The 14,547-nt window shown below is 48.4% G+C and overlaps 3 protein-coding genes and 1 pseudogene across 3 annotated transcripts; 1 reads left to right on the top strand and 3 right to left on the bottom strand.

Moving 5' to 3' along the window:
* Positions 1-523: 523 nt before the first annotated feature.
* On the top strand, positions 524-10,598 carry LOC147963403 (receptor-like serine/threonine-protein kinase NCRK). The gene is made up of 2 exons (XM_087527143.1): positions 524-1,168; positions 10,098-10,598. The coding sequence occupies exons 1-2, from the start codon at positions 539-541 to the stop codon at positions 10,584-10,586; spliced, it is 1,119 nt and encodes a 372-aa protein (XP_087383269.1). The 5' UTR covers positions 524-538; the 3' UTR covers positions 10,587-10,598.
* On the bottom strand, positions 1,855-3,963 carry LOC147963405 (uncharacterized). Its single transcript, XM_087527142.1, has one exon. The coding sequence runs from the start codon at positions 3,961-3,963 to the stop codon at positions 1,855-1,857; it is 2,109 nt and encodes a 702-aa protein (XP_087383268.1).
* LOC147963404 (uncharacterized) lies at positions 8,350-10,086 on the bottom strand (annotated as a pseudogene).
* Positions 10,599-10,780: 182 nt separating the features above from the next.
* Positions 10,781-12,892, bottom strand: LOC147963402 (uncharacterized). The gene has a single exon (XM_087528671.1). It carries the CDS (start codon positions 12,890-12,892, stop codon positions 10,781-10,783), a length of 2,112 nt encoding a protein of 703 aa, XP_087384797.1.
* Positions 12,893-14,547: the final 1,655 nt, after the last annotated feature.

The following is a 14,547-nucleotide window of genomic DNA, read 5'->3' as shown; positions in this document are numbered from 1 at the left end:
CAAATTTTCGGTCAAAATAGCATGAATAGTGACTTATAATAGCAAATAAATTTTGTCTTTTTCGCTGTGAAGTCAACGTTGGTTTCTTTTTTGTGAAAATTTATATACTAGTGCGCAAGTAAGTCAAGTTTAATCTAAAAATATTTTTAAACTATTTTGACTTTTTGCTTAATTATTTTAAACAAAATCCCCATATAGGACTATATACATGCGAGAGCCAAAGAGTGCACCATGGCGTGCTACTTTCGCCGCAAGGGCGCGCTCTCTCCGCGTTCCCGGATGCACTCTTTCGACAAGTACGTGAGCTGGAGCAGCAGGTCAAACCTCGTTAGCCACCGATCTTCTCCTCTGGCCCAACTGAAACACAAACCAGGGCTCAGTGTCATCAAAGGCAAGGAGAACATCTTTTATCATTTCTCTGAATTGCTTCTCTGTTAATAAGTCTGAACTATGAACTTTTTTCAAAAAAGTCTGAAGTCTGAAAAAGAGAACATCCATGATCCATCACCATTGATTGGCATCTGCATCTTCTACCTCCATGAACGAACAGATCGAGCTGCTGTCGAGGCTGAACCACTGCCACGTGGCGCCATTGCTGGGGCACTGCTCGGAGCGGCAGGGGCGGCAGCTGGAGCGGCTGCTGGTGTTCGAGTGCATGACCAACGGCAACCTGCGGGAGTGCCTGGACGACCTCAACAGGAAGCCCATGGACTGGGCGACGCGCGTCGGCGTGGCGCTGGGCGCGGCGAGGGGCCTCGAGTACCTCCACGAGGCGGCGGCGCCGCGCATCCTCCACCGGGACATCAAGTCCACCAACATCCTGCTCGACGACCGGTTCAGGGCCAGGATCACGGACCTGGGCATGGCCAAGTGCCTGATGAACGACGGCGTGGCGAGCTGCTCCAGCTCGCCGGCGCGCATGCTGGGCACCTTCGGGTACTTCGCCCCCGAGTACGCCATCGTCGGCAAGGCGTCGCTCAAGTCGGACGTGTTCAGCTTCGGCGTGGTGGTGCTGGAGCTCACCACGGGCCGGCAACCGGTGCACAAGAGGGGCGGCGCCGGCGCCGGCGGCGCGGGCACGGACGAGAGCTTGGTGATGTGGGCGACGTCGCGGCTGCGGGACAGTAGGCTGGTGGTCGCGGAGCTGCCGGACCCGGCGCTGAAGGGCGCGTTCCCGCGCGAGGAGATGCAGATCATGGCCCACCTGGCCAGGGAGTGCCTGCAGTGGGACCCCGAGGCCAGGCCCACGTCCAGATCCTCTCCACCATCGCGCCCCTCGCCGACAAGCGCCGTCGCCACCACCTGCCCGCCGCCGCCGGCGCCTTCGCCCCGGGCTTCCACCCCGAGAGGCCGCGGGAATGCTCAGTGTGGCAGGACGACGACGACTACGGCCATCGCCGCGATCACCTGCACGGAGGGAACGACAGCAATGCCAAGGGCGCCGTCTTGTCCGGAGAGGTCACGGTTAACGTCGGGATGCCAGTGACGATGATGACGACGATGGGGCGGAGCTGGCGGTCGGCGGAGCAGGAGGAGGTGGACCTGACGGAGCCGCAGCTGGAGACGTTCACGGAGCCGACGACGACAGCCAGCCCCTTCAGGTGAACGTGAGATGAATCGAATACGTCGTAGAATAGATTGATAGAATAGTCAAGTAGAGCCAGAGAAGAAAAATGTGAGTGAGATGCATTGTACAGGCAAGAACGTAATCAAATCAATTTGAGAAGAAAAATGTGAGTGACATGCATTGCGACCAAATTTACCAAACGATTCGATGCTATTACATTGGTATAACATTGTACATTCGCCAACAAAAATGAAAGAGATACAGCATTGCAGATAACACCGCTAATGTCACAACTTTTTCATAATTTTACATTGCATGCCATCAACAAAGGAAAGAAAACCACATCTCCATGACTTAATTGTAAAGAGTATCCCAAACCACAACCAGAGACCAGACACAATCCCAGCAATCACACAGTAGTACATCCAGTGGTCCTCCTCTTCACCATTTCTCTCATCCGGTGCAAGCGAAGTAGTGGCACACGAAATGTTTAGAGGAAATCCACAAAGCCCAGAATTGTTGGAGTAAATTGATGGGTCAGTCAGCGTCTGAATCTGATTCCCGGTGGGTATCTTGCCCGACAAAAGATTGTTCGAGACATTTAACGTGTTGAGCCCTGATAATTGTGTGATGCTTTGAGGAATGTTTCCAAAAAGTTGATTAGATGATAGATCAAGGATCTCAAGAAAAGAGAGGCTACCAATGTCCTGGGGAATGCGGCACGACATATGGTTTCTTGAAAGGTTTAGGAACCGAAGGCCCTGAAGATTGGTTAACTCTTCGGGGATGCATTGTGATAGAAAATTGTCTGATAAATCAATACCGGCTAATAATCGGATTGTGCCTCTGAAAGTCTGATCCCGACCCTTCCAGATTATACCAAGTCTGTCATTATATTTACCCCACAACAATTTATCTATTGCTGAAACATTTTTTGGGTGCCTCATGGAGGTCAAGTTGCCGAAGCCTATAGGAATTGAGCCAGTCAAGCTATTGTTGGACATGTCGAGCAACTGAAGTTGTGAAAGCTGTGATAAACCTGAAGGAATTTCTCCAGCGAAGTTGTTTGATCTGAGACTAAGGATTCTAAGCATTGGAACCTGACTCCCAATCCATGGAGGGATAACACCAAAGAACATGTTATTCCCTAGATCCAGAGTGGTCAGGGAGTTGCAACCCTCTAGGACCGGCGGGAAAGCACCAACAAAGCCATTTCCGGCGAGATAAAGTGACGTAAGAGAGCAGTTGTAGCTTGCCACAGCCGCGGGAATTTTACCTGAGAAGGAGTTGTTGGATAGATCCATGAAACGCAGAGCCTTCAGGTTGCACCAGCAGTTCGGGAGCTTCCCCGTGAGCCGGTTATTAGATAGATCCATGAACGCCAGATATTTGAGGTTGCACCAGCAGTCCGGGAGCTCCCCGGCAAGCAGATTGTCGGACAAATCTAGATTGCCAATGAGGAGGAGCCTGCAGAGCTGGTGTGGGACGTTACCAACGAGGTTGTTATTGTAGAGCCGGACGATGAAGAGACCGAGCATGTCACCGAGCTGCGGACGAATGGAGCCGCTGAACCTATTGCTGCTGATGTCGAGGGTGACCAGCGAGTGGCAACCATCCAAGAGTGGGAAAGCTCCAACAAAAGCATTTCCGGCGAGATCTAATGTGATGAGAGAGCAGTTGTGGCTTACGGTAGCTGCCGGGAATTCACCTGAGAAGGAGTTATCGGCCAGGTGCATTTGCTGCAGAGCCTCCAGGTTCCACCAGCAATGCGGAAGCTTCCCGATGAGCCTGTTGCTTGACAGGTGCATGACCTCCAGAGACCGGAGGTTGCACCAGCAGTTGGGAAGCTCTCCGCTGAGCTGGTTGTAAGAGATTCGCAGTATCCGTATGGAGATGAGCCTGCAGAGCTGGCGCGGGATGTTGCCGACGAGCTTGTTTCTATTGAGATTGAGGTCGCCGAGGCTTGGCATGTCACCAAATTGCGGCGGGATGGAGCCATTGAAGCCGTTATTGCTGAGGTCGAGTGATTCGAGGGAGCGCAGACGCGAGATGCTGGCCGGTATGGCGCCGCCAAGGTCGTTGCCGCTGAGATCCATAGAGGCAAGCGCCAAGAACGCCATGGTGTCGAGCATATCGAGCCCGCCCGATAGACCGAGTCCGGGGAGATTTAGCTCCTTGATCACGCCATTGATGTTGCAGAACACACCTGCCCAATCACAGACCGGCGTGGCCCGGGTCCAGTTAGATAGCGCGGTTGCGTTATCAAGGCTGGCCTTCCATGCTAGAAGGGCATCGGCCTCCGAGTTCACCACGGCAACCGTTGTCGCGGAGATGGCGGCCGCTAGTAGGAAGAGCACGGCAGTGCCGGCGAGATGCGCTTGGGTTGGTCTCCTCATGTCCCCGACCCTAAGCGTGATGGTTCAGTATGGAAAATCCAATCCGCAGAAAATCACGCACACACATATATATGGATGGATCGGCTGGCGCTCCGTTTCGTGTGGCAGAAAATCATACGCTCTGTGGCGTGCACCGTACCCGAGTTATTTACAGCAGTGTCCTGGCCCTCGTCATCTGTGTGCATACCGCCGGCAGGTACACACCGTGACGAATAGCGCCGGCGAAGAGCACCAATCAAGCAACGCACACACATACACCAGGTCCAATAATGTCCAATCAAATGAATGTTTAGAAAGCCTAGTCTTAGACTAAGTACGTTGTGCTCAACTTCTTTAACAACCTAGTCTCAAACAAACTTAAAGGGTAGTTTGATACGAAAGGAAATATAAAATATGGTTACAGAACTATTTAACCACATTTCGATGTTGTCCATATCTACTCAAACAGTATCCAACTGATGATTTTAAGGTGCACCTAAACTGATATGGACTGTTAATTGAACATAACATAACGGTTGTTAGAAGTAGTGTATATCACCTTACGAGGTAGGTATGAAATTACGTCAAAGACAGCCTGCAAGATGCTCGGCTCCGATCCGGCCGGCCCGTTCATGCTGAATCCAAGTTTTTTTTTAGTGACAACACAATTCTGTATAGTTGATAAACCAATTTGAAATTGCTTACCGTCTTATGGTGAATCCAAGTGTTAACAGTACAGAAGAATAAAGCCCTGTATAGTTGACTGTAATGGTTTTAGGGAATATTCCGAACACCCCCTCCTGTTCGAGTCGTGCATCGCGAGAACCGAATTTTCTTTCTCCGAGCCAGGTCAGACCATGGTGCGCGCGCTTCCACATGGAAGTTAACACAAGACTGTAAGAGGATTAGAAATGAGATAATTGACGTAATGCGGTGCGTATATTATTGAGCCTTGAGGTATAGAGGTACAAGACTTGGAGGGCAAGAAGGCTTCTAGAGATAAGATGAGAAGAATTCCTATCTAACTAGAAGAACGCCGGTGCGTTGCAACGGGGTCACATTAATTTTAAGTGTTCAATATCAATTATGTTAATATTACATTTAATATTCTCATACATATTAAGTGACGTTGACAACCTTTTTTTCCATTAAATTCTCACATATGTGATGCAGTAAAGCACATAAAAGAGATGACGCCGCTGACAAGATCTTGGCGATTATATGTAACATAATCAAGCGGTGCTAGCTCAACTTTAGTGCCAATCAGCATAGCCTATTTAGCCGATATATTTAGATCAAGTCCAGCACCCCGCATCGACGTCCCTGCCGTCTTCCTCAACCTTGGGCCACAGCGACATTGTCGTTCGATCCGCGCCGCCCCGAGCTCCCATGTCTTCTCCTAGGGCGCCATTGACACCGCCATGATCTCCTTTTGCCTTTCCCCTCTTTCCCCTCTCGTTTGCTCTCATTAGGTATTTCGCCGTGGTCGAGAACCGCCGTCCGCCATGGCCATTGCAGGGGTAGCCACCGAGCTCCTCGGATTGACCCCGTGGCACATGCCCGCTCCTATGCACGCCCATGCCCGAGCCTGCCGCTCTTCTTCCGCGCCTGCGGGGCCACTCCCTCTCCATGCCCACGCCCGTGCTACACCGCGTCGGTCGCGCCCGCCGCTGTTGTCGCGCTCGCCGCAGCCACCGCACCACTGTGCCCCGCGCGACACACACCCTGGCCGCGTGCCACACTCTCGCTGGCTGCGCTCGCCCCATCTGTTGCCGTCTATCCCTTCGCTCGCCCCGCTGTCGCGCCCCTGCCTCGCGCCGCCTCCAGTCGTGGCCATCTTCTACCGGCCGCCCCCTTAGCCACGCCGGCCGCATCTCTGCCCTCCACCGTCGGCCGCTTGCCTCACCTGCTGCGTGCTGCTTCCTGCTGCTATGCGCTGCTCTACCGCTGGTACACTGCTGCGCCATGCCCTAGACACCGTCGTGGAGAAATGTGGCGGAGGGATTGTTAATGGAGTACGAGAAGGAGGTGGCGGAGAAGGTGTGGAGAGGCAGAAGGTCTAGGGTGGTGTCACCTGGCTATGGTGGAGGTGTTTATGCGAGAAGGAGCCGGAGTGGAAGGGGAGGTCACAATTGGAAAGAATCGCAAAAAAAAAACCACAACCCGGAGATCTCATTCCAAAAAATGCTAATATCGATGGAGGGGTGATTTCCTTCAATAGGTGGAAAATATAGAAAATATTGGTTGTTATCAAGGAAAGGTAAAAATTTAGGAAAGTTAAGATTTTTGAACTGATTTCTATGCAAATGGGTTTTATTGTTTGGTAACGTGATATCAGTACCTGCCCGTTTGTGACGTGTCTGATTAGGAAAGTTTGCAAATGTTAAGAAACTATTTATTGGGAGGAAAGTTGTGACGTGTCTGTTATTTGTTTACTAAAACAAATTTCACTAATAAGAGAAATCGATTGATTTAAATAAGTTAGGAAAGTTAGATTAAAATGTATTATTTGTTTCCTAAAAATCTGTTATTTGTTTCCTAAGACAAATTGAACCAATAAAAGAAATCGATTGATTTGCATAATTTAAGGAAGTTAGATCTGTGATTTGTTATACGTTTGGAAAGTTCTGGTTGTAATAAAGAATGGAGAGAAAAATAAACCGATGGACCTGTGTGGGAGGGGGTGGTGGGAGGAGAGACGAAAAAACCCAGCGAAAATAAACCGCAGAGACTATTCACCAACTCGTTCATTAGGAGTAGAGATACCGTGTAATTTATAACTACCAAATATGTCTCTCACACCCACTATAGAAATTGCTTAATACTAGTCGTCAACCCATGCGAATCGCATGGGATAGCATGCAATACAACTTTATACGGTATTTAATAATTATAAACATTAACAATATAAAAAGGTCACATGCATTAGAAGTATAATCATCACATATCTTTTGAAATAATTATTATTAATGCAATATTGGCTCTATACAATTTGTTTTTGCTTGGTTAATTTCCAAAATGTAAACATGAAAATGCAATTTCACTATGTATTTAAATTTCATTTATAGATATATTTCATGCTATTTTTGGTCGAGTTTGTAATGTAATTGTCTCAACACAAATTTCTATTCACATGGGAGACATATTTTTTTCCATATTTGTTTTAAACTGTCTACATCCGTATTTTAGTTATATTTTAAAATACAGAAATTAATTAAGTTCACATTTTGTATTTTCTATAGTTTTAGAATTGTGAAAGCTATTATTTTAGAGCTTGCCGTCATGTGTCATTGTAAGTTCTCTTGTCTATAAACTCTTATAATAATCAAGGTAGGGTTTTTGTTTACAATTTTTTTGTTTTGATTTATCTTTATTAATAAACATTTATAATTTCGGACTCATATGTCTAGCTTGTGGTTTGAGATGGTTCAAATCAAGTAAACTTACTCACAAAAGCTGTCAAATATAGTAATATACTGTATATGTTTGATATAATTCAATGACACTACACAATATTATGTTGAAAAATAGACTCCACATTAATCTTTCCACCAAGAAACATCCAACAATATTCTTAAATATATAACATTGGTTTTTTAGACCAGTTAAATCTGAGAATGGGTGGGTAACCAAACCAAACCTGAACTGAACTCACGTGATGACGTTTTGGAAACTGAACCAAACTAACCCCCCGTAATTGGCATTGGCACCCAGCCCAAACTAAACCACATGACAAATCCCCCAAAACCAAACTAACCCATTCTAGGAACTATGGTTTTAGCCTATGGTTCTATATCAGTTCCCCACCCATACATGTACAGCTCAATATATGTACGATCTTGCACTTGACTGCTAAAACATAGAAGTCAATTTAATAACATGTACAGACATTGCACTTGACAGCTTACATATTCTGCACTACCAATACTTAATTTGCTGAACACTTGACAGTTTCATAACATGAACACTTGACATTTTCATAACATGTACAAAACACAGATTCTGAAGCACAAATATTACACTTGACAGCTTACACATTCTGCACTACCAGCACTTGAAGTACATAGGTAATGACAAACGGAGCTGAATTAAGACTGATAATGGATTCCAAGTCAGGATTGCGTTACGCCATCTGCCGATGATAGATGTCACCGAGTTCTCACGGTGGTAGTAGTCAGCCTGTACGTGCGATCCTCCACGTGCATGCATGGCATGGCGCCATGGTGGGATCGATCTATCTTTGTACAGGCAAAAATGTAATCAACTCAATTTGAGAAGAAAAATGGGAGTGAGACGCATTGCGACCAAATTTACCAAGGGATTCGATGGTATTAACTGGTATAACATTTGCCAGAAAGAAAGAAAGAAAGAGGTACGTACAACATTGCAGATAACACATCTAATGCCTCAACTTTTCCTAATTTTACATTGCATGCCATCAACAAAGGAAAGAAAAAAACATCTCCAAGACTTAACTGTAAAGAGCATCCCAAACCACAACCAAAGACCAGACACAATCCCAGCAATCACACAGTAGTACATCCAGTGGTCCTCCTCTTCACCATTTCTCTGATCCGGTGCAAGCGAAGTATTGGCACACGAAATGTTTAGAGGAAATCCACAGAGCCCAGAATTGTTGGAGTAAATTGATGGGTCAGTCAGCGTCTGAAGCTGATTCCCGGTGGGTATCTTGCCCGACAAAAGATTGTTCGAGACATTCAACGCGGCGAGCCACGACAAGCTCGAGATGCTTGGCGGAATGTCTCATGTAAGTTCATTAGATGATAGATCGAGGGATTCGAGAAAAGTCAAACTACCAATGTTTTTAGGAATGCTACATGACAGATGGTTTCTTGATAGGTTTAGAAATAGGAGGCCCTGAAGGTTGGTTAGCTCTTCAGGAATGCACCGAGACAACAAATTGCCCGACAAATCGATACCGGCTAATAATTGGATATCTTTTCTAAATATCTTGTACTGGCCCTTCCAAATTATGTCGATTCTATCATAGTAATACCACTTGTTAGACGGTTTCTTAGTCGATAGATTTTGTGGATGCATCATGGAGGTCAAGCTGCCGAAGGCTACCGGAATCGAGCCGGTCAAGCTATTGTTTGCCATGTCGAGCAGCTGAAGTTGCGAAAGGCGTGATAACTCTAGAGGAATTTCTCCAGTGAAATTGTTTGATTTCAGGCTAAGGATTCTCAACAATGGGATGTGACTCCCGATCCATGGAGGGATAACACCAAAGAACTAGTTATTCCCCATGTCTAGGGTGGACAACGAGTTGCAGCCCTCCAGGACCGGTGGGAAGGCACCAATGAAGCCATTTCCGGCAAGGTAAAGAGACCTAAGAGAGCAGTTGTGGCTTGCCACAACTGCGGGGATTTTACTTGAGAAGGAGTTGTTGGATAGATCCATGAAAAACAGAGCCTCCAGGTTCCACCAGCAGTCCGGGAGCTTGCCGGTGAGACGGTTGTCTGATAGGTCCATGAACATCATAGCCTGGAAGTTGCACCAGCAGTCCGGGAGATCCCCGGTGAGCCGGTTATTTGACAGGTCCAGTATCTGGATGGAGAGGTGCCTGCAGAGCTGGTGCGGGATGTTGCCTACGAGGTTGTTATTGTAGAGCCGGAGGTCGGTGAGGCTGCCCATGCCACTGAGCTGCGGCGGAATGGTGTTGTTAAACATATTGCTGCTGAGGTCGAGGATAGCGAGCGAGTCGCAGCGCTCTAGGAGTGGGAGGGCTCCGAAAAAGGCATTTTCGGCAAGATATAGTGATATGAGAGAGCAGTTGTGGCTTGCCTTAGCCGCCGGGATTTCACCTGAGAAGAAGTTGTTGGACAGTAACACAGACTCCAGAGCCTGGAGGTTCCACCAGCAGTCCGGGAGCTGCCCGGTGAGCCAATTGTCCGACAGGCTCATGTACCGCAAATACTGGAGGTTGCACCAACAGTTCGAAAGCTCCCCGATGAGTCGGTTGTTGGACATGTCCAGTGACTGGATGGAGAGAAGGTTGCATAGCTGGCGCGGGATCTTACCAATGAGGTTGTTCTCGTAGAGAGATAGGGCGGCGAGGCTGGGCATGTCACCAAGCTGTGGCGGGATGGAGCCGTTGAACCTGTTGCCGCTGAGGTCCAGACCCGGCGCTGAAGGGCGCGTTCCCGCCCGAGGAGATGCAGATCATGGCCCACCTGGCCAGGGAGTGCCTGCAGTGGGACCCCGAGGCCAGGCTCACCATGACTGAGGTCGTCCAGATCCTCTCCACCATCGCGCCCCTCGCTGACAAGCGCCGCCGGCACCACCTGCCCGCCGCCGCCGTTGCCTTCGCCCCGGGCTTCCAAACCGAGAGGCCGCGGGAATGCTCGGTGTGGCAGGACGGTGACGATGACGGCCGTCGCCGCGATCACCTGCACGGAAGGAACGACAGCAACGCCAAGGGCGCCGTCTTGTCCGGAGAGGTCACGGTTAACGTCGGGATGCCAGTGACGATGATGACGACGATGGGGCGGAGCTGGCGGTCGGCGGAGCAGGAGGAGGTGGACCTGACGGAGCCGCGGCTGGAGACGTTCACGGAGCCGACGACGACAGCCAGCCCTTCAGGTGAACGTGAGATGAATCGAATACGTCGTAGAAGAGATTGATAGAATAGTCAAGTAGAGCCAGAGAAGAAAAATGTGAGTGAGATGCATTGCAAATCAATTTGAGAAGAAAAATGTGAGTGAGATGCATTGCGACCAAATTTACCAAACGATTCGATGCTATTACATTGGTATAACATTGTACATTCGCCAACAAAAATGAAAGAGGTACAGCATTGCAGATAACACAGCTAATGTCACAGCTTTTTCATAATTTTACATTGCATGCCATCAACAAAGGAAAGAAAACCACATCTCCAGGACTTAACTGTAAAGAGCATCCCAAACCACAACCAGAGACCAGACACAATCCCAGCAATCACACAATAGTACATCCAGTGGTCCTCCTCTTCACCATTTCTCTCATCCGGTGCAAGCGAAGTATTCGTACATGAAATATTTAGAGGAAATCCACAGAGCCCAGAATTGTTGGAGTAAATTGATGGGTCAGTCAGGGTCCGAAGCTGATTCCCGGTGGGTATCTTGCCCGATAAAAGATTGTTCGAGACATTCAACGTGGTGAGCCACGGTATGCTCGAGATGCTCGACGGAATGGCTCCTGTAAGTCCATTAGATGATAGATCAAGGGACTCGAGAAAAGTCAAACTACCAATGTTTTCAGGAATGCTACATGATAGATGGTTTCTCGACAGATTTAGAAATTGGATGCCCTGAAGGTTGGCTAGCTCTTCAGGAATGCACCGAGACAACAAATTGCCCGACAAATCAATACCGGTTAATAACTGGATCGCTTTTCCAAATTTCTGCTCATGGCCCTTCCAGATTATGTCGATTCTATCATAGTATTTCCACTCGTTGGACAGTTCCGTAGTCGATAGATTTTGTGGATGCTTCATGGAGGTCAAGCTGCCGAAGGCTAGCGGAATCGAGCCGGTCAAGCTATTGTTTGAAATGTCCAGCAGCTGAAGTTCTGAAAGGCGTGATAACTCCAGAGGAATTTCTCCAGTGAAATTGTTTGATTTGAGGCTAAGGATTCTCAACAATGGGATGTGAGTCCCGATCCATGGAGGGACAACACCAAAGAACTTGTTATTCCCCATGTCCAAGGTGTCTAGCGAGTTGCAGCCCTCTAGAACAGGCGGGAAGGCACCAATGAAGCCATTTCCGGCAAGGTAAAGAGACCTAAGATAGCAGTTGTGGCTTGCCACAGCTGCGGGGATTTTACTTGAGAAGGAGTTGTTGGATAGATCCATGAAAATCAGAGCCTCCAGGTTCCACCAGCAGTCCGGGAGCTTCCCGGTGAGACGGTTGTTCGATAGGTCCATGAACATCAGAGCCTTGAAGTTGCACCAGCAGTCCGGGAGATCCCCGGTGAGCTGGTTATTTGACAGGTCTAGTGTCTGGATGGAGAGGTGCCTGCAGAGCTGGTGCGGGATGTTGCCGACGAGGTTGTTATTGTAGAGCCGGAGGTCGGTGAGGCTGCGCATGCCACTAAGCTGCGGCGGAATGGTGTTGTTAAACATATTGCTGCTGAGGTCGAGGATAACGAGCTTGTCGCAACCCTCTAGGAGTGGGAGGGCTCCAGCAAAGGCATTTTTGGCAAGATATAGTGTCGTGAGAGAGCAGTTGTGGGTTGCCTTAGGGGTCGGGATTTCACCTGAGAAGTAGTTGTTGGACAGGGCCATGAACACCAGAGCCTGCAGGTTCCACCAGCAGTCCGAGAGCTTCCCGGTGAGCCGATTGTGCGACAGGCGCAGGTAATACAGAGACTGGAGGTTGCACCAGCAGTTCGGGAGCTCCCCGGTGAGACGGTTGTTGGACATGTCCAGCGATCCGATGGAGAGAAGGTTGCAGAGCTGGCGCGGGATCTCACCAATGAGATTGTTCTCATAGAGAGAGAGGGCGGCGAGGCTGGGCATGTCACCAACCTGCGGCGGGATGGAACCGTTGAACCTGTTGCCGCTGAGGTCGAGTACTTGGAGGGAGCGCAGCCACGATATGCTGGCCGGGATTGGGCCTCCAAGGTTGTTCCTCCAAAGGTTAAGAGAGGCAAGCTCCGGAAGCGCTGCGGTGTCGAGCATGTCGAGCTCGCCCGAGAGACCGAATCCCGGGAGGTTTAGCCCCCTGATCCCGCCGTTGGTGTTGCAGAACACGCCTACCCAACCACAGACCGGCGTGGCCCGGGTCCAGTTAGATAGCGCGGTCGCGTCGACGAGGCTGGCCTTCCATGCTAGAAGGGCATCGGCCTCCGAGGTCACCACGGCAACCGTCGTCGCGGGCATGGCGGCCGCCAGTAGCAGGAAGAGCGCGACAGTGCCGGCGAGATGCGCTTGGGTTGGTCCCCTCATGGCCCCAACCCTGAGCGCGATGGTTGAGTAGGGAAAATCCAATCCACAGAAGATCACACGCACACACATATATATGGATGGATCGGCTGGCGCTCCGTTTCGTGCGGCAGAAAATCATACGCCCTATGGTCTGCACCGTACCCGAGTTATTTAGAGCAGTGTCCGAGTGTCCTGGCCGGCTGGCCCTCGTCATCTGTGTGCATACCGCCGGCCGGCACACACCGTGACGAATAGCGCCGGCGAAGAGCACCAATCAAGCAACGCACACACATACACCGGGTCCAATAATGTCCAATCAAATGAATGTTTAGAAAGCCTAGTCTTAGACTAAGTACGTTGTGCTCAACTTCTTTAACAACCTAGTCTCAAACAAACTTAAAGGGTAGTTTGATACGAAAGAAAATATAAAATATGGTTACAGAACTATTTAACCACATGTCGATGTTGCCCATATCTACTCGAACAGTATCCAGCTGATAATTTCAAGGTGCACCTAAACTGATATGGACCGTTAACTGAACATAACCTAACGGTTGTTCGAAGTACTACGTCCGTCTAGGTGAATTAGTCAATCACGTAGTTCTAGGTCATCGATTTGAGCAATTAAATATGTGTTATATGTCATAAAAAATATATCACTAGATTTCTACATGGATGTAGTTTCTAAACATATATTTTTGTCACATATAATATATATTTAGATAGTTAAATCGTCGACCTAGAACTATGCGAATGACTTATTCACCGAGACGGAGGTAGTTGTGTATATCACCTTACGAGGTAGGTATGAGATTACGTCGAAGACACACGGCAAGATGCTCGGCTCTGATCCGGCCGGCCCGTTCATGCTGAATACAAGTTTTTTTTCCAGTGACAACACAATTCTGTATAGTTGATAAACCAATTTGAAATTGCTTGCCGTCTTATGGTGAATCCAAGTGTTAACGGTGCAGAAGAATAAAGCCATGTATAGTTGACTGTAATGGTTTTAGGGAATATTCCGAACATCCTCTCCTGATCGAGTCGTGCATCGCGAGAATCGAATTTTCTTTCTCCGAGCGAGGTCAGACCATGGTGCATGCGCTTCCACAAGGAAGTTAACACAAGACTGTAAGAGGATTAGAGAGGAGATAATTGACATAATGCGAGTATATATAGAGGCACAAGACTTGGAGGGCAAAAAGGCTCCTAGAGATAAGATGAGAAGAATTATTTTCTAATCTATCTATAACTACCAAATACATCTCTAACATCCACTACATAAATTACCTAATATGCCGACGGCTTTTTATTGGGGCCGTCGCGCATGAATGCATTTGGGTACCTCCGTGCTTAATTTGCTCGCGCCAGCTTCACATGCGTCGTGCATGAATGCATTTGGCTATGGTAATTGTTAATTGTACCAGACGAACGTTTCCTGAGAGGGGGTGACAAACGAACCATCTTTGCTGGCAGCTTTAGTTGTAAAACGGGATCAAACAATGATAGTGTTCGAATGAAAATTGCCTTCTCAGGAAGAACTGGCATGCCTTCTGAAGAAAATATCATCTCTCCCCACTTCATCAGAACTAAAAATGCAATCAAATTGTTTGCATGTGTCACCTATCCTGAAGAATCGTTCGCTAGTTAGGAGGATCCTTTGGCTAAGTGGACGT

The sequence above is a fragment of the Triticum urartu genome, chromosome 6A, assembly GCF_056163025.1.
Source record: "Triticum urartu cultivar PI428250 chromosome 6A, HENAU_Tu73, whole genome shotgun sequence".
NCBI classification, from domain to species: domain Eukaryota; kingdom Viridiplantae; phylum Streptophyta; class Magnoliopsida; order Poales; family Poaceae; genus Triticum; species Triticum urartu.
The sequence above is the reverse complement of the archived record's forward strand: the minus strand, read 5'-3'. Positions and strand labels throughout refer to the sequence as shown.

Bases quoted from the DNA above. Each gene is read 5' to 3' on its own strand.
- LOC147963402 (XM_087528671.1), bottom strand. From the start codon at position 12,892: ATGAGGGGACCAACCCAAGCGCATCTCGCCGGCACTGTCGCGCTCTTC.
- LOC147963405 (XM_087527142.1), bottom strand. From the start codon at position 3,963: ATGAGGAGACCAACCCAAGCGCATCTCGCCGGCACTGCCGTGCTCTTC.
- LOC147963403 (XM_087527143.1), top strand. From the start codon at position 539: ATGAACGAACAGATCGAGCTGCTGTCGAGGCTGAACCACTGCCACGTG. The intron at 1,169-10,097 runs GCGTTCCCGCGC...CCGGCGCTGAAG, and splicing joins CGGACCCGGCGCTGAAGGGC to GGCGCGTTCCCGCCCGAGGA.